We start from the raw sequence: 26,318 nt of genomic DNA, 5'->3' as shown, positions 1-26,318 counted from the left end.
ATGCCCAGCATGCGTGTATGTGCCTTCCCACAATGCCCAGCATGCATGTATGCGTCTTCCCACAATGCCCAGCATGCATGTATGTGCCTTCCCACAATGCCCAGCATGCATGTATGTGCCTTCCCACAATGCCCAGCATGCATGTATGTGCCTTCCCACAATGCCCAGCATGCGTGTATGTGCCTTCCCACAATGCCCAGCATGCGTGTATGTGTCTTCTCACAATGCCCAGCATGTGTCTTCCCACAATGCCCAGCATGCGTGTATGTGCCTTCCCACAATGCCCAGCATGTGTGCATGTGCCTTCCCACAATGCCCAGCATGCGTGTATGTGCCTTCCCACAAAGCCCAGCATGCGTGTATGTGTCTTCCCACAATGCCCAGAATGCGTGTATGTGCCTTCCCACAATGCCCAGAATGCGTGTATGTGCCTTCCCACAATGCCCAGCATGTGTGTATGTGTCTTCCCACAATGCCCAGCATGTGTGTATGTGTCTCCCCACCATGCCCAGCATGCGTGTATGTGCCTTCCCACAATGCCCAGCATGCGTGTATGCGTCTTCCCACAATGCCCAGCATGCGTGTATGTGCCTTCCCACAATGTCCAGCATGCGTGTATGTGCCTTTCCACAATGCCCAGCATGCGTGTATGTGTCTTCTCACAATGCCCAGCATGCTTGTATGTGTCTTCCCACAATGCCCAGCCTGCGTGTATGTGTCTTCCCACAATGCCCAGCATGCGTGTATGTGCCTTCCCACAATGCTCAGCATGCGTGTATGTGCCTTCCCACAATGCCCAGCATGCGTGTATGTGTCTTCCCACAATGCTCAGCATGCGTGTATGTGCCTTCCCACAATGCCCAGCATGTGTGTATGTGTCTTCCCACAATGCCCAGCATGTGTGTATGTGTCTCCCCACCATGCCCAGCATGTGATGTAATTCCAGTAAAATACAAGTTTAGCAGGCTAAGATTGCCACAAGGCATATGTATGTATATGTGTTTGTAGTATCAGTTAGTTAATTACACGTAGCTAAGATACTGTTATCACTGTACTGACCAGGTGCAGGAATGTAAGAACTGGAATTACGCGTCCCTCTCCTTTGTATCAGATGAGCCACGTGGTTAGACCGGATGGATGAGTTTAGACTCTATTTATTAAATAGGTTAAGGGTATGTGTGGGTGTAGTTAATTGTGGGAGGAGCTACAGTGCTATATAAGGAATGTACTCTATGTATTCAGTACTCAGACTTTGCTGTATTTTGGTGACGCTAGTCCCTCTGAGTCCCGATCGGTGATCCAATAAAGAATCTCTTCCTTCCTGAAGAAACCTGTGTCCATCTCTCTGTGCTTGGCTTCCGTCAGTTTCTCCGGTATCATTTGGTGCATTGGCCGGGAAGCTCATCGTTCAACGGTAGCTGAGAGGCAGAGGCGTGAGACGGTCTATCTTTGCCCACGTTCTCTACGGCTGCACCCCTGAACTTCTGCGTGGACCTCCCTTCGTCTCGGCGCCACTGGTCTGTTGTCCAGGAGATCATCGGCCTCTACGTGAGAAGTGCTGGGGTGTCCCCGTCGATGAGTGTGAACTCAGGTTCAGGAACGAGGAGGTAAGACAACTGCTGTTTTAGACGGCAGGACCCACTAGGGGTATACCGATTGTGCGGTAGGCCCAAAGGGGTTTTGAATCTGTGTATCTGCCCCCTCTGTCGGAGGGAAGGAGCGAAGGCGCACCGCTCGATCGAACGCTCTTTAGTCAGACCGTTTGATTTGGTTAGTCAGGCGGGGTCCTGGTGTAAATAGCCCTAGCCGGACACCGGTGTCTTGTCTAGACTAGCGTTCTAGGGTGTATATTACGTTCGCTAGGTCGGAGGGACCGGGAGACTAAGCGGCGCCTGTGTAAATTCGGTTCGCTAGTTCTCATCCTATCTGGGCTAAGTGGGAAGGCGTGTAAATTTGGAACCCACTAGACTTTTGATAGTGCGACTAAGAGGCGCCTGTGTAAATTCGGTTCTCTAGCTCGCTATATATGTGGTGATTGGGCAGTGTGGCTAACCAAAACGGGTGTATATAGTTTTAGGTAGTCCATTCAAGGTACTGGCCAATAGTTTAGTTGGGAATTGTAAATGTGTTAACGATTGTTTTAGTAAAGTGTATATCTTGTTAGATAGCGCGAGCTCAGCCGTCTAGCGAGAGTGTTAATAGTGTGTTGCTGTATTATAGTGCACGGTACCATAACCCTGTATATTTACTGACATTATATAATAAGTACTAATCATTGTCGTCCATTGCATGTTTAACACCATAACCACTAATAATTGTATTGTGACCTTAACTTGTGCTTTGACCTATGCTAACCGTACTGTAACCGCTATTTGTAAAAGACGATGTTACTGGGGTGTGTTATAGACGGGTAATTCGTATATAGAGAATTATAGCGTGGGTGACTGTATAGTTACGCCAAAGGGCATAATATTGATTATATAGTGACTGGTGTAACAGCTGTGTGTGTACGGGAATTCCCTGAGTGTTTATTGTTATTGTGTACGTTTCACTTGGTAACCGTACCACGTGGTGCTGTTGCCAGAGGAAACGGGTGTGACTGTTGAATAGTACGCGTGTATAGTATTCGTTGTCGACGACGTTCCATTGTTAAGTATGGGTGCGTCGCAGTCAACGATTCCGGATCCCTTAGGATGTATGGTTAAGAATTTTAAAAAGGGATTCAAAGTTTGTGATTTTGGGGTAAAGATGTCTCCTGTACGTTTGGTCACTTTGTGTACTAGGGAGTGGCCTACTTTGGTTGCGGCATGGCCGCCACGTGGCAGTTTGGATCCAACTCTGGTACAGCGCTTACACGTGGCTGTATCGGGTAGGCCTGAACTTTACGGCCAGTTTCCTTATATTGACTGTTGGAGACAGGCCGTAAATGACTCGCCAAAATGGCTCCAGACATGCCACGAGGAGCAGTGTCGCCTCATGGTAGCTAGGACTTGCTCGTCCACTAGGACTGGTGTTAGGCCCATTTTGGACACGCCCCCTGAGTCCGAGATCCCTTTGCCGCCCCCTTACTTTCCGTTAAGAAGAAGTGACGCAAACGCAGGAAGTCCTGCACCCCTCCCCTCATTACCCTCATCCACTTCCGCTTCCTCCTCCAGTACAGGATCCACCCCCCCTCGTACTAAATCTCCCCTTCCGGAACCAGAATCCACCCCCATTAGAAACGAATATCCTGATTTGGCGCCACTTCAGACTTCCGGTCAAGCTTCATCTAGCTCGGCTCGAAGTGTTTTATTTACGACCTTTTCCCAAAACCGACCTCCCACATCCCCATACCCTATCTCTCCCCGACCGGAACCCATGACTGACGCCTCTCTACGTAGCCCCATCCAAACCCGACAGTTGACTGGTGCCCAACAATTAAAGCACTATCAGATGCCTCTTCGTCTGAATCCCGGGTCAGCTTATATCGATGCCGCAGGTCAAATGGCACACGCTGACCCAGTCTTCGTATATGTCCCATTTACCACAACCGATCTTTTAAACTGGAAGACCCATAATTCCTCGTATACTGAGAAACCACAAGCTATGACTGATCTGTTCACCTCAATAGTACAGACGCATAATCCGACATGGGCTGATTGCCAGCAGTTACTAATGACTTTATTTAACAATGAGGAAAGGACAAGAATAAATCAAGCAGCCATTAAAGCATTAGAGGATAGAGCCCGTGCTTTGAACCAAGCCAATCCAGCAGCATGGGCCGCGACACACTATCCCAACACCGATCCCGATTGGAACGTAAATGGTGCTGATATGGTTCAACTCAGAGCCTATAGAGACGCTATAATTGCTGGCATGAAAGCCGGAGGAAAGAAAGCCATTAACATGTCGAAGACAGTTGAGGTGATCCAGAAAAGCGATGAAGCGCCCAGTGTCTTTTATGACCGATTATTGGAGGCATACCGCTTGTATACCCCCTTTAATCCGGAAGACGCAGACAATTCCCGAATGGTTAACTCCGCCTTTGTCAGCCAAGCATACGGAGATATTAAGCGCAAGCTACAAAAGTTAGAAGGGTTTGCAGGTATGTCCATCACCCAACTAATGGAGGTAGCAAATAAGGTCTATATGAACAGGGATACAGAAAGTAAGAAAGAGGAAGAGCGCAAGATGCGTAAAAAGGCTGATATGCTAGCGGTAGCGATCGCAGGCGTAGATAAACGGGGCCCAGATAGAGGCAATAATAGATGGAGTAGGGAGCCTTTGAGTAGGGATCAATGCGCGTATTGCAAGGAAGAAGGGCATTGGAGGAACGAATGTCCGCAAAGAGAGCAGTACGAGAGAGACCAACCCAGGGCAGGCTACGGAAACTTTAGAGGTAGAGCGAGAGGTAGAGGAGGCCCCGGAGGGAGTAATGGTTATAGAGGGAGTAATGGGAACAGAGGAAGTGTTAGGGAAGACAGGTATATTCCAGCAGCGCAAAGGTCCCGCGATAGAGAAGGTAGGGACTTTGTAGGATTGGCTGACACTGTCATGGAGGACTATTGATACCGACCGGGCTCCATCCCCCTTGGTCGAGCGGAGCCTATGGTCGATGTATCAATAGGGGGGAAAAGGAGTGCGTTCATGATCGACACTGGTGCTGAACATTCAGTGGTGACTAATCTAGTTGCTCCTCCATCTGGAAGGACTATTACTGTGATAGGAGCAACTGGAAGAAGTGCTGAAAAACCGGTTCTTAAAAGTCGACTCTGTACATTGGGAGGCCACGTAGTAAAACACCAATTCCTTTATATGCCTGAATGTCCAGTCCAATTGCTGGGACGTGATATGCTATCAAAATTACAAGCGCAGATTACGTTCCTACCAAATGGAACAACATCCTTAAAGTTTAATGGACCTTCAGGTATTATGACTTTATCCGTACCAAAGGAAGAAGAGTGGCGACTTTATACAGTGTTGACTAGCCAAAACCCTAGGAGTGATGAGACATTGTTTAACATACCAGGAGTTTGGGCAGAGAACAACCCACTAGGACTGGCCCGCAATATTCCACCAATAAAAATTGAACTGAAACATGGGGTTTATCCAGTGAGCCTAAGACAATATCACATTCCGCAGAAGGCTAAGAAGAACATCCAATCCTATCTGGATAAGTTCATACGGTATGGTATCCTAAAATTCTGTACTTCCCCCTGGAACACCCCATTGCTGCCTGTTCAAAAGCCCGGTACAGATGAGTATCGACCTGTACAGGACTTAAGAGCAGTCAATGATGCGGTTGTTAGCATACATCCAGTTGTACCCAATCCATATAACCTGCTTGCTTTAATTCCGGGCGGGGCTACTTACTTCACAGTCTTAGATCTCAAAGATGCCTTCTTTTGCCTCCGAATTGCCGCAGAAAGCCAATGTATTTTCGCTTTCCAATGGGAGAACGCTGTAACGGGCTCAAAACGCCAAATGACTTGGACAAGACTGCCCCAAGGGTTTAAAAATTCACCTACCCTATTTGGTTCAGCTCTAAGTCAAGATCTACTGGATTTCGAGTCTATCCCAGGAGAATGTGTATTGTTACAATATGTAGATGACTTGTTGATAGCAGCAGTTACAAAAGAAAAATGTCAGCAAGCAACGCACGATCTACTACATATTCTCTGGAAGGCAGGATACAAGGTGTCCAGGAAGAAGGCTCAGTTGTGTTTGCCAACTGTCAAGTATCTGGGATTCCATATCTCTGAAGGTCAAAGGATTATGGGGCCAGAGAGAAAAGAAGCTGTCTGCCAAATACCAATACCCAAGAATAGAAGACAAGTGCGAGAATTCTTGGGGGCAGCAGGCTTCTGTAGGATATGGATTCCCAGCTATGCGATACTGGCAAAACCTCTGTACGCAGCCATCAAAGGTACAGAGCACGACCCCTTCTTATGGACCCAAGAACAGCAAACGGCATTTGAAGATGTGAAGAAGGCTTTGATGAGTGCCCCAGCATTAGGTCTACCTGATCACACACGACCATTCTACTTATATGTACACGAGCAAAGAAGAATGGCTGTGGGAGTATTGACACAGTACTTGGGATCATGGCAAAGACCTGTTGCCTACATGTCTAAGCAACTGGATGCAGTGGCCAGCGGACTTCCACCTTGTCTAAGAGCCGTAGCTGCAGCCGCCCTGCTAGTAGCTGAAGCCGATAAACTCACTCTGGGTCAAGAACTTTATGTACGAGTCCCACATGCAGTACAGACGTTGTTGGATTACAAAGGAAATCATTGGTTTAGTAACAGCCGTATGACCAAGTATCAAGCAATGTTGTGTGAAAACCCAAGAGTGCATTTAGAGACTGTAAACACCTTAAATCCAGCTACCCTTTTGCCGCAACCTACTGAAAGTCAACATGATTGTTTGGAAGTAATGGATGAAGTATTTTCAAGTAGACCAGATCTTCGTGATTTTCCCATCCAGAACCCCGATGTTCAATATTACACCGACGGCAGTAGTTATGTGAAAGAAGGGATCCGCTATGCAGGATATGCAGTGACAACAATAGACAAGGTGATAGAAGCTCGGCCACTGGCGAAAGGAACATCAGCACAAAAGGCAGAATTAATAGCACTAACACGAGCGTTACAATTGGCTGAAGGTTTAAGAGTAAATATCTATACGGACTCTAAGTATGCGTTTTTAACCACTCATGCCCACGGAGCTTTGTATAAAGAAAGAGGACTACTGAATTCAGAAGGCAAAGAAATCAAGTACGCAGCTGAAATCCTACAACTATTGGAAGCAGTGTGGGAGCCGAAAGAAGTCGGTATCATACATTGTCGAGCGCATCTGAGAGGAGATGGTGATGTAACCAAGGGAAATCGGATGGCAGATAGTGCAGCTAAGCGTGCTGCTGAATCAGGAAGACAGGAGTATGTGGGGCATATAGCTGCTCTTATACCAACTCCACTGTCCCAATGGACTCCAGTTTATACAGCTCAAGAAGAGGAGTGGTTAAAGACTGAACCGGGAAAGTATTTGGAGAACAAGTGGTATCAGCTAGAAGATGGAAGAATAGTCATACCAGCATCACTAGCGGTAGAAATTGTCCAAAATTATCACAACGGGACACATTCTGGGAGAGACAGTACTGAAGAATCTCTCAGGAAACATTTCTACATACCAAGATTGTCCAACTTGACTCAGGCCATTGTACGCAGATGTGTAACGTGTGCTAAGAATAATGCAAGACAAGGACCAGTAAAGCCACCAGGAGTCCAGTTTATGGGGGGACTCCCCATGTCCGATCTACAAATAGACTTTACAGTAATGCCTAAATCGGGTGGACATCGTTACCTGTTGGTAATTGTGTGCACCTATTCAGGCTGGGTAGAAGCATGTCCTACTCGTACAGAGAAAGCAGGAGAAGTTGTAAGATTCCTGCTACGAGAAATAATACCCCGATATGGACTACCCTGTTCTATAGGATCGGACAATGGTCCAGCTTTTGTTCATCAGTGCCTACAACAACTGACTCATATGCTTGGTATAAAGTGGAGGCTTCATACTGCATATAGACCCCAGAGTTCTGGTAAGGTAGAGAGAATGAATAGAACTATAAAGAACCAGTTGGCTAAAATGTGTCAGGAAACCCAACTTAAGTGGAACGTTCTCTTACCCATAGCTTTATTGCGAATCCGCAGTACCCCTACCAGAAGGATGGGCCTCTCTCCTTTTGAAATCATGTATGGGCGACCACCTCCCGTACTTGGTAACTTAAGGGGGGACTTGAGTCAGTTGGGAGAAGGAATTACCCGGCAGCAGGTTGTAGAGTTGGGTAAGACTATGGAGGAGGTACAGAAATGGGTACAAGATAGATTACCTGTGAATATTTATCCCCCTGTTCATAGTTATCATCCAGGAGACCAAGTGTGGATTAAAGAGTGGAATAATGTACCGTTAGGGCCCAAGTGGAGAGGTCCTTATGTTGTTCTTTTGTCTACCCCTACAGCGATAAAAGTAGCCGAAGTAACTCCGTGGATACATCACTCCAGGGTTAAACCAGCAGCAGTCGATTCTTGGCAAATTACAGCAGATCCAGAGAATCCCTGCAAGATCCGGTTGAAACGCACTACTCAGTCGGAGTAACGAGGAATTATTGTGGATTACAAATTTTATTGTTACAGGTGTGAGTGAGAAGGCCATAATAAAGCCTGTCCGCTTACCAACACATAGTGTATAAGCCAGGAAAGTCTCGAAGGGACACCTGTGAAGACGAGCAGAACTCCATTCCCTGCAGCCCTCACATCCTGGAAGCTGAGGTTCCATCGCACGGACGAAGACTGAGGATGACGGCGAAAGATGTGCTTTTGATTGTGTTTATTTATATGTGTTTTTATATTCAGGAAGGTAGAGGTACCGACACTCCTAGCTGTGAGGTATGCATTAAGACTACGAGAACAGGTAACCATATTTCCCAAACCCTAATTTGGCATTCACAATACGAATGTAAAGGAGAGGTATCAAGATGTAGATACCTAAATATAGACTATAGTGTGTGCCATTTAGGAGTAGGAGAACCTAAGTGCTTCAGTCCAGAGTATCAACCTCGTACAATTTGGTTGACTCTCAGGAATGGAGATCCTCAGGGGACCCTAATTAATAAGACGGTGTTAGAATCCGTACATTCTTCGGGTGTTCTGCTATTTGATGCATGTAAGGCGATATCAAGTGGTAGAAAACCGTGGAATGTATGTGGGGATCTTAGATGGGAGAGGACGTATGGGTCTAATGATAAATATATTTGTCCCAGTAGTAAAAATAAATATGTGAGTCCTAGATGCCCAAATAAAGACTATAACTTTTGTCCATATTGGTCTTGTGTGGGGTGGGCGACTTGGGGACAGACAGTAGATAAAGACATGATAGTGACTAAGTTGCCGACTAGCCCTTATTGTAAGTCTATGGAATGCAACCCAGTCCATATACTTATTAATAACCCCGACAAGTTCCTAGATAAGTATGGAAATTTATTTGGGTTTCAGATATACGGGACGGGTTTAGATCCTGGGACATTATTGTTTATAGGAATAGAGACTGATACGGTATCCTCCCAGACTCATCAAGTATACCATTCCTTTTATGAAGAGATGAGTATAGATAATAAGATCCCCCATAACGCTAAAAACCTGTTCATTGACCTAGCTGAAAGTATTGCCGGTAGTCTTAATGTTACCAACTGCTATGTGTGTGGAGGTACTAACATGGGAGACCAATGGCCTTGGGAAGCAAAGGAGGTAATGTCCGGTTCTGAGGCAGTTGACCAACTAATATCTACACAAGCCGATTATCATTTGAGTGTTAGAGGTAAATCTGAGTGGAGATTAAAGACCTCCATCATAGGTTATGTTTGCATAGCAAGGAAAGGAATAATGTATAATACTTCTGTAGGAGAATTAACTTGTCTAGGGCAAAAAGCTTATGATGATGATACTAAAAATACAACTTGGTGGTCGGCTTCAAATGTCTCAGAACCATCTAACCCGTTTGCTAGATATGCCAGTTTAAAGGATGTGTGGTTTGATTTATCCATCACATCTACCTGGAGAGCCCCAGCAAATTTGTACTGGATCTGTGGTAAGAAAGCCTATTCGGAGTTGCCACAGGACTGGGAAGGGGCATGTGTGTTGGGTATGCTCAAACCATCCTTCTTCTTGTTACCGATTGAAACAGGTGAGACTTTAGGTGTTAAAGTGTATGATGTGAATCATAGGAAGAAAAGGGGACCCTTAGAGATAGGCACCTGGGAAGATAATGAATGGCCTCCCCAGCGTATCATAGATTATTATGGGCCAGCCACGTGGGCAGAAGATGGTACCTTTGGTTATAGAACCCCAATTTATATGCTCAACCGTATTATAAGATTACAGGCGGTGGTTGAGATTATTACTAATGAGACCTCACAAGCACTCAATCTTCTAGCGAAGCATAATACCAGGATGAGGACAGCAGTGTACCAAAATAGATTAGCCTTGGATTACCTTTTGGCAGTAGAGGGAGGTGTATGTGGGAAGTTTAACCTGAGCAATTGCTGTCTTCAAATAGATGACGAAGGGCAAGCAATAGCTGAGCTTACTAGCCATATGGTTAAACTAGTGCATGTGCCTACTCAGGTATGGAAAGGGTACAATCCAAGTAGTTGGTTTGGTAGCTGGTATGAGTGGTTTGGAGGGCTTAAGGCAGTGGTAGGTGGAGTCCTACTGATTTTACTGTTGTGTCTACTCCTACCGTGTCTTATACCCTTAGTAGTTAGGTCTGTGCAAAGCCTGATAGGAAGTATAGCAGAGAGGAAGGCTGCTGCACAGATAATGGCGATATATAAGTATAAGGCTCTAGATCAAGGAGAACCAATGCAGGAAGATGAGTGTTAAAAGATTCACATCATAAGATAAGTCTGGTCTGGTTCATGGTAACCTGAGGTATATGCAAACCAAGGTTAAGTGATGCCTCAAGTAATTGTGAAATATCAGAGGCATCAAAGGGGGGAATGTGATGTAATTCCAGTAAAATACAAGTTTAGCAGGCTAAGATTGCCACAAGGCATATGTATGTATATGTGTTTGTAGTATCAGTTAGTTAATTACACGTAGCTAAGATACTGTTATCACTGTACTGACCAGGTGCAGGAATGTAAGAACTGGAATTACGCGTCCCTCTCCTTTGTATCAGATGAGCCACGTGGTTAGACCGGATGGATGAGTTTAGACTCTATTTATTAAATAGGTTAAGGGTATGTGTGGGTGTAGTTAATTGTGGGAGGAGCTACAGTGCTATATAAGGAATGTACTCTATGTATTCAGTACTCAGACTTTGCTGTATTTTGGTGACGCTAGTCCCTCTGAGTCCCGATCGGTGATCCAATAAAGAATCTCTTCCTTCCTGAAGAAACCTGTGTCCATCTCTCTGTGCTTGGCTTCCGTCAGTTTCTCCGGTATCAAGCATGTGTGTATGTGTCTCCCCACCATGCCCAGCATGCGTGTATGTGCCTTCCCACAATGCCCAGCATGCGTGTATGCGTCTTCCCACAATGCCCAGCATGCATGTATGTGCCTTCCCACAATGTCCAGCATGCGTGTATGTGCCTTTCCACAATGCCCAGCATGCGTGTATGTGTCTTCTCACAATGCCCAGCATGCTTGTATGTGTCTTCCCACAATGCCCAGCCTGCGTGTATGTGTCTTCCCACAATGCCCAGCATGCGTGTATGTGCCTTCCCACAATGCTCAGCATGCGTGTATGTGCCTTCCCACAATGCCCAGCATGCGTGTATGTGCCTTCCCACAATGCTCAGCATGCGTGTATGTGCCTTCCCACAATGCTCAGCATGCGTGTATGTGCCTTCCCACAATGCCCAGCATGCGTGTATGCGTCTTCCCACAATGCCCAGCATGCGTGTATGTGCCTTCCCACAATGCCCAGCATGCGTGTATGTGTCTTCCCACAATGCTCAGCCTGCATATATGTGAGTTTTCACAATGCCCAGCCTGCGTGTATGTGAGTCCTCACAATGCCCAGCGTGCGTGTATGTAAGTTCCCACAATGCCTATCACATGTGTCTGTTGGCTCCCATAATGGCAAGCTCTATAGGATGACTCTTTCTGTATTGTGGGTCAAGCAAAGTGCGAGCAGAAAGTCAAAGCTTAATCAGGAATAGAAGATTTAATCCGTTTTTACCTGCAGATGCTGTAGCACCTCCTAAACCGCCACACACTTACATGGATGATTTACATATATGCCTACTGGCTATATCTCCTGTTAAACAAACTTGCAGAACATGTTCCCTTATCAGTAGAGATCTTCCAGTGTAACGATGAACTGGAATAACCATAGGTACCTTCACCTTTTATAACGCAGACAAAAATGGGCCATTCTAAATTATATCCATTCCAGAGGTTTTTTTTTTGTTTTTTTTTAAATCAATATTTTTTTTAAATGTGACCCAATAAAAGCACATAATACTGCACTCCAAAAAAACCTGCAGTAGTTGAAACTGGTGCTGGGAACGGCAATGTCAGTTACAACACAAGTAGTATGTCAAAGAAAAACATAGCTGACACCTCAGCTACATACATTCTGATCCCCAGTGGTTAAACGCTAAAATTTCAAGACAACAATCACTACATGATAGACTATTGGAGCAAAAAGATAATGTAAAAGGAGCCAATTAGAACGCGTCTCTGGACATTCGAATGTAGAATAGAAGGCTTAGGAATAATCTGGCACACAATACAAATGGCATGGACACCTCAAAAGCATTAATTGAAGAATGGCAAAGGCGTCTCCACTGTCCCCTCCTGAGAATATTAAAAATTGTCCAATCAATTAGCATTACTGTAGGATGTATTTATCAGTGTTAATGGTTCAGAAAGATCTGACTCGAACCAAGGCCCAAAATTATACGTTGAATTCCACTGACTTGGACCAAGTTGGTGTCAAAAATATAAGGAGCACTATGCAGCTAGGAAACTCACTTGCCTTTGTGAAGCTGTAAATGACGAAAGGTAGTTATACAGATTCAATTATTGTGAGAAGTGGTGTTTAAGAATATAATTTTATTGTCTTTTTCTTCATTTAACCGTTAAATACCAGAGCTCAGCCCAGTGTGATCTAAGGATTGAGTGAATGTCCGGTAGATCACTTTAGAATTGGTTGGGCTGGTAAAAATGATCTCACAAACTGGAGTGAGCCTGCGCTTGTTTCTTTGATAAAAGAGCTGGAGTTAGATTGAAGAGGCTGCTTTTTATGTTAACTAAAGGCTTGTCAATGTATATTTTAATAAATATTGCTGTAGAACACTCTTAGCATTTTAATTACTAAGCTTTGAAATATGGTGAATTGAAAACTGAATTGTGCAAAATTAATAGATTTAGAAAAGTTATCTAACTCTGCTATAGTCCCAGCTATTTTAGCCTAAATTTTGCAAATCAAATGTTCACGTCAACAGTATTTCATTGTTTAGTGAATAAACAGTAGTTTAATGATATAAAATGACAGCTCTAATGTCAGACAGTGCGCAATACGCCTGCTCACCTCCCTTATAGTGAGATGCTGAACATAATAGCTGACAAGAAGATTATCCTGTAAAAGGCTTTCAATATGCACACTATTGAGCCAACCATTCCTGTATTAAAAAAAGAATCAACTGTATGCTAGATAAGCACAGTACTGCCTTCCAGACTAAAAAAAATCCAAAACTGTGATTGTGAAAGAATCATGACTGTGCTTTAAAAGCAGAACCAAGGCAAGAAAACATAAAGGCTTCAAAACATATCAAATCACAAGAAAAACTAACAAAAACACAAGTATGCAGTCAAAAAAATTAAACAGGAGGAAAAACAGGACAATCATTTATTTTTTAAAGTTCAGACGTGGGTTTTTCAGAAAGCCACGACAGACTTAGTCCCCAGATAGTGTAACACGAGACGCCATACTCTTTGCTTTGATGCAAAACAAGGACAGATCATTGTGGGAAAATGAACATTAAAAAATGGTATGTGCTTTCCTTTCAGCCCAGCAAACTTTGCTAACATTTCAGGTTTGGCAGAGACAAGTAGAATGGCTTTGTCTTCCTCTTTGAATGGTTAATTTGTTTGTGTATATATTCTAAATGAAAAGTCAGTTGTTCAGTACGGTACCAGACAAAAGACAGCGATATGTTTACTTTTTTCTACTTCTTTCTTTAAAATAAGACATTATATTGAGGGCTAAACAACTACACCTTTTTCCCTAAGCCACTTTCCTTTGGGCCAGAAATATTTAGGTTCAAACAATTTAGAAGTAGTCATGGTTTGCTACACCTGCGCGGTTATTCACAAGAGTTGGGAATTCAACGTGAATTTTTAATTGTAGCCCGTAATAGCCAATGTGGAAACATAGCTGGCTTTTTTTAATGTTGCTATTTTGAGCTAAAATTGTGTTCATGCTTTAGTGAATTACCTTGTTGGGGATCTGTGGCAGGGCTTCAAATTCCAAGTCCTACAATACTAACCAGGTTAGGTTACTCTAGACTCTGGACTCTGGACTGGAGGGCCCGTGGCTCACTAGGGTTGAGTACTTTACAGTGGACATATCACACCAATGAGTAAATGTACTGTATGTATATTTCTTTTGAAAAGAACAAGGGTTTTAGGCAGTAAAAGAGGCATTCGTAGGTCCAGATAGTTGGGAAAGAGGGGGTTGTTCAATGGGCAGATGGGCAGCGAACCCTTAGCCCTCATGTTTTTGTGTGTGTGTGTATATATATGGACACGGATACAAGTTTTGTTATTTTGGCTGTTTAAAGCTGGTAAAGTACAGTCTCTCAGATTTAAGTAGAGTGCATTTACATCCACATTGGAGAAAGGGTTTAGGAATCACAGCTTTAATATGCATCGACCGCTTTGTGTGTCTCTGTGAACCCACAACATGCAGTCAAAGGAGCTCTCAATGCAAGTGAAACAAGCCTACCTTAGACAGGAACAGGAATAGAAATAGCAGGAACATCAGTAGTGGCCAAATCTACAGTTTGGTAAATTGATAATAATAAAAAAAAAAAAAGAATGCACAGGTGAGCTCTGCAACACAAAAAGGCCTGGACGTCCACGGAAAACAACAGTGGTGGGTGATCATTGTATACTTTCCACAGTAAAGAAAAATCCCTTCAAAACATCCAGCCACGTAAAGAACACTCTCCATGAGATAGGCATTTCATTATCCAAGTCTACCATAAAGAGAAGACTTCATGAGAGCAAATACAGAGGATTCAGCACAAGGTGCAAACCATTCATAAATCAGAACAGAAAGGCCAAATTAGACTTTACCCATAAAACAAAACCTAAAAAAGTCAGCCCAACAGCATTATTTGGACAGATGAAACCAAGATCAACCTCCAGAGTGATGGGAAGAAAAAAAGTATGGAGAAAGCTTGGAACAGCTCGCGATTCAAAGCATACCACATCATCTGTAAAACATGTTTTTTGCTTTAGTCAATGCCCAGAACTTTAAAGAAGTTGGGATATATACTTGGTTGCAGAGCTAAGACCTAAAGGAACTTTTTGAGGGACACAGTGAGCAGCACTGACTGTCTTGATCGTGGTGAATGCTGAAAGTGTAGTTTTGCGCATGACCTCATTCATATAAAAAAAAAAAAAAAAAGGGGGAGATGTTAAGAAATTGTATTACGGGGCAGTATCTGGTCCCATGTCTGAGCTCATCTTGGACAAACAAGCGCTTTGAACCATAACTGACAAATCTTCATGGTTTTTATTTCTCTAAAGCGCATTTTACCTTTTATTTGATATTTCACGAAATCTAAATCCTAGAAACTCTAGGCCATGGTGTCAACAGCAACGACCTAGTTGTTGTTGGATATTTAACTTTTTAGTTCATCTCTATGCTATTTTAAGTGTTATGGACCAACAAGAAAAACTGGACTATGAGATTGAATGGAAAATATATTAAAGCCTTTTATCAAAAATAGTAATATAGCTCTAGTACATTCAAATGTTCAGTTTATAAATAGCTATTCAAAACCTCCTTAACTTGAGGAACTGTGCACCTAGACTGCCAGAGAAGACTATTGTTGCATCATGTGCGTGCATTAGTGAAAAACTAGATGGCATGGACAAGAATCAATCATTTCTTGAGGGTTTATTTATAATGTAATGGTTCTCTGAGGCTGGCATATAGATTGTGTACTTCTCAGAAAACACAGTGCTCTACAGTTAGCATTTCTAAGATGTTTAGTGCCTGTGTGTTTCGACGGATCAGGTATATTTAAATAATCCAACAGGATGAATTAAGGGTTGATCTTTGAGAATGCTTAGTCAAGGTGTTAAAGCACAAAAATACAGTATGCAAATTATGGAGTGCCATGTTCTAGTAAGCAGATTTCATGACCTGCTGTTACTGAGGTCTTCTTTTAGAACTTGTGGACACAGACATTATGACTCGGAAGCAGCTTGACAGAAATATGGCCCTGTGCATTTTGAGCCTATCAGTCTAGATATCCATTAAAATAATAATGTTTGAAATTTCAGTATATGTTGATTGCCAATTTTCTGTAACAGAATCTGTCCCGTACAAAAAAATAAATATTAAAATAATCTTTTTGGCTTGTGAAGGAGGTTAGTTTGTGAGGCTGAAACAAGAACACTGTGTGTGAAGATTTCTATCTCTCTCTCGCTCTCTCTCTCATCAGCTGTAACTTGATACAAGCAGAGAAGAGAAGGGAGAGGGGCAAAAAGGGCCCTTTGTAAAAATCCGCCTTTTGTAATACTGCTTTTTAATAACCTTCCTAATGGTCGAATTAAAGACCCTTGAATAAAATCATTTCATCCCACATAAAACAAACTTTGCCTTTTTCGTTTTAACTCGGTTTTATTCGTTCGATCATTTCCAGATGCTTACAGGAGGGCCACAGAGTTTAACTCTAAAGAATTAGAGGGAGAGGAAGAGACAGCTGCTTTTTATTTGACAGCTAAATTAAGTAGAGAATCAAAGAAGGACCTAAAAAGTGGTCCTCATTCACCCCATTAGGGACTTGAAAATATAGCATTCAGAGGAATTTGGAAGATAGGAACCTTTCAGTTTCTATCTTAGAACACAGATTTTTAGACATTTACAGAAGAAAATATAGTATATAATGGGAGTGTGTTGTATGTTACTATTAGTGCTTTGTCATTTCATCAGATAAACAACACGTGTCATTTATGTGGAAGAGTATGGCATCCTGTGACCCTGCATTCTGGAGACTATCTGTGCCGAGACCTCTTACCCAGGACACTAATCAGGAACATGGTTCCTAAATGTATATTTTTTGTGAAAAAAATACAAAACGTTATTGCTGCATTCAGTGGTGCCTCATTCATTAGAACAGAACTCTACAAGATACAAGATTATTGTTGTCATAATAAAATATAAAAAAAATTGGGAAAAAAAATAAAATATATTTTATACACCCATGAGAATTATTCTCAAATACATAAAATATGTATATACACGGATACCATTTCAGTCTTTACCAATATCCATAATTAAGGTATCTCATTTTTTCTCACCACTTTCTATTCTCGAATTATTGCAAGATAAGAGATATCCGTTTCTCAGACTTTGAGAAACAGTACATCTATAGTATTTACACATCCGTTTACAGATATAAAGAAGGCATAGTTACTCTTATAGTTACAACTTTGAAGCTATAAGAGTTGAGGAGGAAAGAAAATCAAGGAAACCGTATACATGGATTTTCTCATTATGGCCTTCTTTATATCTGTAGACTGATGTGTAAATACTATAAATGTACTATCATCTCTTTTTATGGGAAGGTATTTGTGTCTATAGAGAACCATTTACTACAAAGTCTGAGAAAGTCTTATGTATTTTTGTTTTTAACAAGATTTTAAATTTGTAACCATGAAAACACGTGTACCCTTCTGTGATCAGGAGATATACTCTGGGGTGTAAATATGTGCAAAACAAGATAAAAATCTAGTGACTGAAACATATGTCCCACTATTGGTATTTGCACTAGTAAAGTTGCAGTTCCTGTAAAAAAAAAACAAAAAAAAACTATTGTGCTGGCAAATATAAAGATCAAAATGTATTTGAGCAAAATATGTGCAACGTGCTAATTCAGAATTAAAGATAGGGGCATGCTTTAATATTCTATCATATCTTCTAAACTTCCTGGAGGACACTTTTTGGTTTTTTTTGGATGTGTACTATGCCATTAATCATGTTTAACACAAAGAGTGCCACTGAACAGATAAATGACAGCTAACCTTTGGCACTACTACTGTTGTGGATTACATGTCCGACAGATCAGCTGACCTGAGCATGATACCAAAGGTTATCAAGGTTATCCACCACCTATATAGCCAACATTTAATTTATTCTCTAGGAAAATATATGTTTTAGAAAAAACAGCAAAAAAAAAAAAATAATGAGCTGCATTAGTGGTTTGGTTATATTCTTGTCAATGTATTTGGTCTTTTCACTAAACCACATCAGAAAAATGAAATCATTCTTAGAGACTAGAGGTTGATCTGGAGTCATGCTGGTAGACTGTGGCAACCAGTGAAATGACGTGTCTTATTTAGATATTTGGGGTAAAGAAGTTCTCACGCAGGGCTTTAGAGATCGATACTCACGTAGTCAGGAAGTGGGGAGTCATCTGAGCTCATGGACCCTCTCAGAGATTGTGTGGCTTGCTCCAGAACCTTGTTGTGTTTTTTTGACAGCAATGAAAACAAACTGAAAAGGGGACAAAAAGAATGGAATTAATAAAGACAGTTACACACAGATAACATCTAAACCATTTGTGTTCTTTGAGACATACAGTTACTGTTTGAAATTACAGTTAATGCGCATGGAAAGAAAATACGTTCATACTTTCCCATGACTGGTGAAACGTTGCTTGTTATCTTTATTTATACAATAAATGTACAGAAAAGAAATGTAATTACAATTCAAACATTAAGTCCCATAGATGTTCTTCAAATGTCAATGTTACAATATACTCTACCCACACAATGCATAGAAAACAAATCGTTATCTTCAAAAAGACTCAAAAGTACTCAAAAGTAGTTGATAAAAACAGTTGGAATCCAGAATCAGTGTTAGGGTTAGAATCAGATTTGTAGTTCTTTAGTTCGTTTAAAACAAGTAACTTCCCATTTTAGTGATGATCAAAAATAAATAATTTGATTTATTCAGACTGTTGTTCTGCTGAGGCATATGCTAATATCACCAACACTGGTCAGTAAGCTTTCAATTTAAATGAAATATGTCTGGGCACTCAAAGAGCTGTTAGTGAGACGCTACTGCTTCAAAACAAAGTTTCAGCTCTCTGCTGGAGTCTTTATTACGCTTGATAAAGGCTCCAGCAAAGAGCTGAAATGTTAATTCGAATCAACAAAAACTGCTCAATAACCACTCTGAGTGCCCAGACATCTTTATTTAAATTGAAACTTTGGGGTCTCGGCAACCCAGTCTGGAGGCACCTTGGGTAACTGCACTCTTAAACGTGTGTCACCCCTTCTGGATTTGGTTACAACTGGTCAGTAGGGTGACGGCCAGTGCTCCTTCATCAGCTGAATAAGAGGCTTGTCAAAATTGTGGTATGAACTTAAAGGTACCAAACACCCCACTCCCCACCCCTCTCCCCCCATCCCATCCCAATTGGAATCCATGTATTCAGAAAAATGTAAAATGTAAAAATGTCGCACTGTGGACGAGCTCCGGGCACAACGACCCAAAACCTGCTAATTAATCCACAATTCTCCACACAGAGAATGCTTGCCAACCCAAGCTACAAGGGTTCAGCATGGGGAAAGGGATACATCGAGACCCTGAGCAAAACAAGTGGCCACGACCGGGAGAGAGACCTGAGGCCTACCCAGAAGGTACAGGGGAGACGGCTGATCCCCCAGCCGTCTGCAGCCCAAACAGCGGGAGGTCTTCCTGGAACACCACCCCTTCTCCCCCCCCCCCCGCCGGTGAGGGATATCCCGGCAACCACAGCATGTAGCCCTAGACAAATGTACCGACATAGGCTAACCGACGCCGCAGGGCCAGCGACAGCCAACATGGCGGCAGCCACGTGGGCCTAAACATCCGAGGCCTGCCTGATCCCACTGTCGGAAAGACTAAACTGACTATTCAAAAGCTTCTGGGACAAGATCTCGAGCCGTGGGGTTACCCCGGAGGAGGCGCCAGCTGCATCAGCCCCAAGCAGACACCAGCAATGCCGAAACGACACCAGAGGGGGACCTGGGCAGCAGGGAGAAGGAGGCGGGAAGCCCGAAACAAGCCACGACACCTCAATGCCCGATCACGGGTAAGTTGCCTAAAATCTCAAAAGGGACTCATCTGGAGGCTACCCCCACAACACTTACCCCTCAAGCACCCAGCCCCAGAGGAGAAACGACGCTGCACCGGAAGGCCCCGTACCTACAGACAAAACGAGCATCAAAACAGCTCCCCCTCAGCCCCAGGGAACCGCACAGTACTTCCAAATACTCACCGCCCAAAAGAACCAGCGAAGGAAGAAAGTCAGCTCACCGCCCGAAGATCAAGGCGACCAGCACCCCTCAAAACTACTACCGGCAGCTGCAGCACCAGCATGAGACTAAGGGCAGTAGAGGATGACCGATCCAACAAGCCCATACACCACTGTGGACTTATGCCAATCAAACCTACCGGCCATCCACTAACTGGCATCGGCTGAACATCCCCAGGTGGACGCACCAAACACAGACTCACTCGAGTCATTTCCCAGGACTGAGGAGATACAACACCCGAAGCACTAGCACACATAACACACAGCATTCAAATAAGCTCTGACACTCACGCATCTCCATAGGCTGCAGCTGCCGCCACAGCAACCCGCTGTCTCCATCTCAAACAAGGCAGCTGTTACTCCTGCTCATAAGCATTAACGTACTTTTTCTGAACGCAGGCCATTCTACTGACTACACTCCACACTACACAGGCACATAAACCCCAGCATAGTTCTACACGTCACACAATCACACAGAAAACCGGTACGCTACTCACTAACATCCTGCCATTCACTTAACCTACATTACAAATGCAAAGCTCGTTCATGTACATCTCAATCTTTACCTTCAATTATCACTCACTCACATGACTCGCAAGTACATACAGCTAGACACGCAATTCCAGCTAGGACTGAATATGTTCATTTTGAATATTTTGTTTGCCGATATGCCCGTTTGTAATTTAATATTACTCGTATACTAAAAACAAAAAAAGTGCAGTATTGCGCGATGACGCTAGACGACATATTGTTACTTTATCTATAAAGCTATGTGAAAATGCAGAAATGTATATCTAAAACTGCACTCACAAATAAAGAATAAAAAAAAAGAAAAAAAAGTATTAATACAAACAATCTTAAAAGAAATTAATGATAAATTATCCATATAAAACTCAAAACACTTAGCAAATTGTTTGCCATGGTAGGCTGTAACTTGCAGCTGATACTGCTATTGTGCCCTAATTATAACATGGGCCCAGTATAATTCATCTATCAAAATAGCATTTTAGAATTCTGAAACTGTCCGTTACCTTTGGCCTTATAACTTCCCTGTCTAAAATTGGCAAACTATGATTAGAGTATTGCTTACTAAGGAAATGTAGTAGAGTCCAAATAGGTTTTTCTCTGCATTAGCCTACGTCAGGGTTACAAGATTCACTTAGCTGTCCGTTTGAATGTGTGAAAAATCCAAAAAAGAAGGTTGGTAGAAGGTAGTGCTAATATGTTTAAATGAATACTTTCAAAATGCCATTAGCCAAGTACCACATGGTGGTCATGGTAGCTTGCTTTCTAGAAACGTATACTTTTGTGTAGAGGTTTTGGGTTCAGTGAAAAATATTAAACTTATAGTCCCACAAGTCAAATTTGGCAAACATTTTTCTCTATAACAGTAATTGCACTGCTTTTAATATTTGCCATATAACGTCTGAAAATGTAATACAGAGATAAGTAATTAATTATACAGTGTACTTCTTCTCTGCTGCCCTCTTTATAGTCACAATCTTTTTCATTTTTTGATAATGTGAAATTGAGGTAAATTTGTTGTTCTTTACTCTTTTGTACTTCTTTTTTCAATAAACTTTGAACGAAAAAAAACAAACATTAAGTAAAACTGTATAAAATAAAAATACATTTAATCCCTAACTATTCAAATGGAGCGGTCACGTCTCAGGATCATTAACATCATATTTCTTTATCACCTATGCATAGCGGTTATCTACTTGTCTTAAATGTAGAAATGAACATTAGCATATCACTATTGTCTGCAAGAAAAAACATACAGTGAAACATAAATAAGATGTGCTCAGATGGAGCTATGGAAATAAAATGTATAAACTTTATACCAAGTATGTAGGAATTCCAAACACTGAGTTTTATGCATATTGACACCAGTGAGAAAACTGAAACTGAACATTAAACCATGTAAGGCTCTATTTAACAGAAATATAAACATATACTTTGGTACAGTATGCATCTGAAGATAAGCGATTTTGAAATTATAACCTTATTTAACTGAAAAAGTGTGTGAATGCAAGACGGAAAGTGGAAGCAGGAGGGGCAGTTTCTTAAATAAATATTTCCAGCACAATAACCACTATAGCACAATATGGTGGTTTTGGTGTCAAGAGAGCCATGGCAACCTCTATTGGTATTCAAATCTTTTGTGAACAGTCTGACAACTTATCTGGGTACTCGAGGCATCTGTCAAATCTTTTGGTGAGCTCCTGCACAGGCCTTCCATTAGCTCCTGTACGTTATGCACCGTAGAATGGGTTTTGACTGAGGGGTCAGCTAAGCAATCAATACCAGTGAGCTATGCCATACACTGCCAGGCTAGCTCAGTGCAGAGAGTTTCAAATTCTCCTGGGGAGGTGACCGGTGCCTAGTAGATCCCCGGTAAGTTGTTAAATCGTTCTCAAACAGTTTAATTAAATACTTAGCCTAGCAGGGTGGTAGAGTATGTGGAGTGTACCTTTCACTAAAATTTAAGGCCATAAATATCACAATATCTATTTTTAATCGCTTATGGCTTAAAGACATTAGGACGTGTCATTACATCCTAACTAAACTGGGCTTTAATGCCTTTAGGGCAAAATGATTTGTCCTGCAGATATGTTGTAAGCAGGGTTAAATCCCTGCTCACATAACAGGGAGTCCCAGGTATCAATGGATACCTGGTGATCCCCCTCTGTCAGCTAGGGCCATTTTTTGTAGCCCCAGACATTTTTTTTCCCTTTAATGTGAGCATTTATTATAAGTACTGAACAAAGACGTTTTAGCTTTTTTTTTTATCATCAAGACCACATGTAGTTTGTAAACTGCACTGGTGAAACAACCCACTGAACAAACATTTTAGGTTCTGTTTTTTTCCTCCCACCCACCTGTTCCAGCTTTGCAATGGCTTACTAAAATATGCTAGTTCTACACCCAATCATTGATAGGGCCACTGCTTTACCATGTGTATGTTCCGAGTCGACACGGCATATTAATCAATGCTCAAACTTTATGTTGGTGTCTACACATGCCTAGCCTATAGCGACATATGCCCTACATCTCACATGGAGCTACTATCAGGATGGCATGATTGTTCCTGTCACCCACACCATGTAGTGTCACATTTGAACTATTAATAGCTAAAGACAATATTATCCAAGTCTATATTTTTTTTTTATTTGTGCCAAAATAGGAGCAGGAGTAAGTGATCTCAAATATTATACAGACATTTTAAAGTTGAGCATGCAGAGAACAAGATATTCGCCTTCAGTCATGACTTTCCCCCATTGTGTGTTTATCAAAGAGGTACTCTGCCATGGCATTTGTAGGAGCCCCCAGTTTTCGTAGGTTGGTCACATGATCTCCCAGTTCTTTTATGGATTTCACCTGCTCATCCAGGTAGTGAGTCTCCAGGAAGTCACAGAGATGGGGTCATTGCGATCTGTGGATAGTTTGTGTAGCTCCAACAGTGACTGGTTAACATTCTTCTCCAATTGAAGGGCACACTCTAGAGCTTCTAGACCACTTCCCCATTCATCGCGGTCTAGTTTCCGCACATCCTGCAGGAATATACGCCCACCGCGCTGGTTTTGTAGTTTCATCAGTTTCTCTGCATGTTCTCGCTCTTTGTGGGACTGGTGAAGAAAGTACTTTGAGAAGTTTTTCAGCGCCACATCATCCCGGTCGAAGTAATAGGACATAGACAGGTACACACAGGACGCATACAGCTCCAGGTTGATCTGGCGGTTGATGGTGGCCTCGCAGTCCTGGTGGTAGTTCTGGCGGATCTGGGAGCCCATGGTTCCGGCTGCTTGTGGTAATGGGTTCCGTCCAATCACTGTTGAAGCAGGAACCCCAGTAACGATTCTCCTGACACCTCACGGTCTATCTGCCCCAGACATTTTGATGGGCTACTTGTATAAGTTTGATATATTATATTCAATAAAAAAAGATATGACGTCGTCCTACTGAAAAAAGTCAGTAGATGACACCAACTACTCTGATTCATGTTATATAGCCCTTTGATGATATCAGTTCTGATGCAGAACAGGGTAGGCAACCGTTGGCACTCTAGATGTTTTGGACTACATCTCCCATAATGCTCTTACAGCATAATGCTGTCCTAGGTCCCTTAACCCTGCAGTGGTAATTATTGCAGTTTTTGAGAAACTGCAATAATTACCTACCAGAGGGTTAACACGACCTCTAGTGGCGGTCTACTCATTGTCACCCAAAATTCAAGATGACACCTGCTGCGTTTCAGTGTGCCACACATACCTGTACCCTCCACCCCCGATCCACTTCTGAATGCTATGGCAAGGAGGAACAGGTCCCTAGATGCGTGGGAGCTGCAGCAGAAGTCAGCACTTACCACCAATGGAGCTCCAGAGACTCGCCACACCATAAAAGGAGCAGCCATATTATGGTATGCAACACCTCAGGTGATTTATATTTATAGGGGAGGAAATTGAGATCAGGGAGCAGAGAGAACACTGCTGTAGTGTCCCAGCATGTCCTCACACCACCTGCTGTATTGTGGGAGCTGTAGTCTCCCAGCATGCACTAAGGAGCCATTAAAACTTCACAGAGTACCTTAGCACAGGGGAGGCATGAGAAAATGTCGGAGTATGTATTCAGCAGTGTGTCTGAGAAGAAATGTGTAGTTACATACTCACACACTGCTGTAAACACACACACTGGCTGCTACATACACACACAGGGTGCTGAAAATACAGCAGAAATCCTGCTGCCATGCTTCCATGATGCTAACATCTCCTTGTCCTGTAGATCCTGCTCCTCCCATGCAGATTCAATTCTATCTGTGAAAAGGACAGGGACATGCTGTGCCCTCTCTACACAGCTCAGGCACGAACGAGTCTTACTTGCACATCTTGCAAACACCACGCATATGATATGCAGAACTTTATCCTCACAGAAACATACCGGCAATTGTATTGTCTGTATTTTTGCAATACCGGCACTGGCGACACAGCATCAAATACCGACCAGGTGGCAACCCTAGATGGGCAGTTAAATGGCTACATAATAAGTGTCACCCTTAGGTAAATAGCCTGTGATGTCTATTTATATAAATATATACTTTTTGAGTGGCAATTGTGTTTTTTTTGTGATGGCTATTAAAGGGACACTATAGTCACCCAGACCACTTCAGCTCAATTAAGTGGTCTGGGTGCCAGGTCCCCCAGGTTTTAACCCTTCAGAAGTAAACCTAGAGAAACTGCTATGTTTACATTGCAGGGTTAATCCAGCCTCTAGTGGCTGTCTTCCTGACAGCCGCTAGAGGTGCTTCTGCAACGCTGGATGCGAAATTCACATCCGGCGTGCAGAGCGTCCATAGGAAAGCATTGAGAAATGCTTTCCTGAGGAATGTTTTAAAGTGAGCGCGGCTCTTACCGCGCATTCCGCTCCACTCGGGAGCCGATGTCGGAGGGGGAGGAGAGGTCACTAGCGCCGAGGGATGCCCGGCGCTGGATTAAGGTATGTACGGTAACTGAAGGAGTTTTACCCCTTTAGTGCCAAGGGAGGGGGGTCCTAAGGATGCTATAGTGTCAGGAAAATTAGTTTGTTTTCCTGACACTATAGTGATCCTTTAAGCTTACAAGGCAAACATATCTACAATATATCTACACTGACATTTTATTTTACTTTTTGTATTTTTTGACCTGTAACTTCCAAAAATAAACGTAAATCCTGGACTACTTATTTACTCTTTAAATCGGAAGAAATACATGAATTTATTTTAAAAATTGTTTAATAAGCTGTACTAATTATGCACACATTATTTTTACATTTATGAAAAACATTTTTTTTTTTAAATTTTTGTGCAATTTTTGTATTATTATTGAGAAGTCATGTGTGTATATGCCACATCAAACTAAAGCCCTTTCTGTCCTGTAGCAAATACTATATAATATGTATGGAGTCACTTGAAGACAAATCCTTACATTATGTGGAACAAACCTAAAGCTCAAATTCAAGGTTTTGTTTTGGTTCAGAATTGTGAAACTACAAACAGAACAGTACTTTTTCTAATGGACTCTAAACAATAACTAACACAATACATAGGGGACAGATTATATGTAAAGAATAGTAAAGATTGTTACATAAATGTCATTTCTAAAAAACAGGAATGTGGTAAAATACACACACAAATAAAATGGTACAAAGTGAACAAAACTACTGATATTTCAGATCACAAGACCCAATTCTGTATGCCAAC

The 26,318-nt window shown here is 42.4% G+C and overlaps 1 protein-coding gene and 1 pseudogene across 3 annotated transcripts in view; both read right to left on the bottom strand.

The window, feature by feature from the left end:
• The window catches only part of DYM (dymeclin), a 337,693-nt gene that overhangs the window by 109,216 nt on the left and 202,159 nt on the right, over nucleotides 1-26,318 (bottom strand). For all 3 annotated transcript variants that reach the window (XM_063453857.1, XM_063453858.1, XM_063453855.1), the window contains one exon: nucleotides 18,174-18,276. In XM_063453857.1, the coding sequence (XP_063309927.1) occupies nucleotides 18,174-18,276 (103 nt within the window). The remainder of the gene's footprint in view (nucleotides 1-18,173; nucleotides 18,277-26,318) is intronic.
• Nucleotides 22,958-23,969, bottom strand: LOC134612447 (ferritin heavy chain, oocyte isoform-like; annotated as a pseudogene).

The sequence above is a fragment of the Pelobates fuscus genome, chromosome 5, assembly GCF_036172605.1.
Source record: "Pelobates fuscus isolate aPelFus1 chromosome 5, aPelFus1.pri, whole genome shotgun sequence".
NCBI classification, from domain to species: domain Eukaryota; kingdom Metazoa; phylum Chordata; class Amphibia; order Anura; family Pelobatidae; genus Pelobates; species Pelobates fuscus.
The sequence above is the reverse complement of the archived record's forward strand: the minus strand, read 5'-3'. Positions and strand labels throughout refer to the sequence as shown.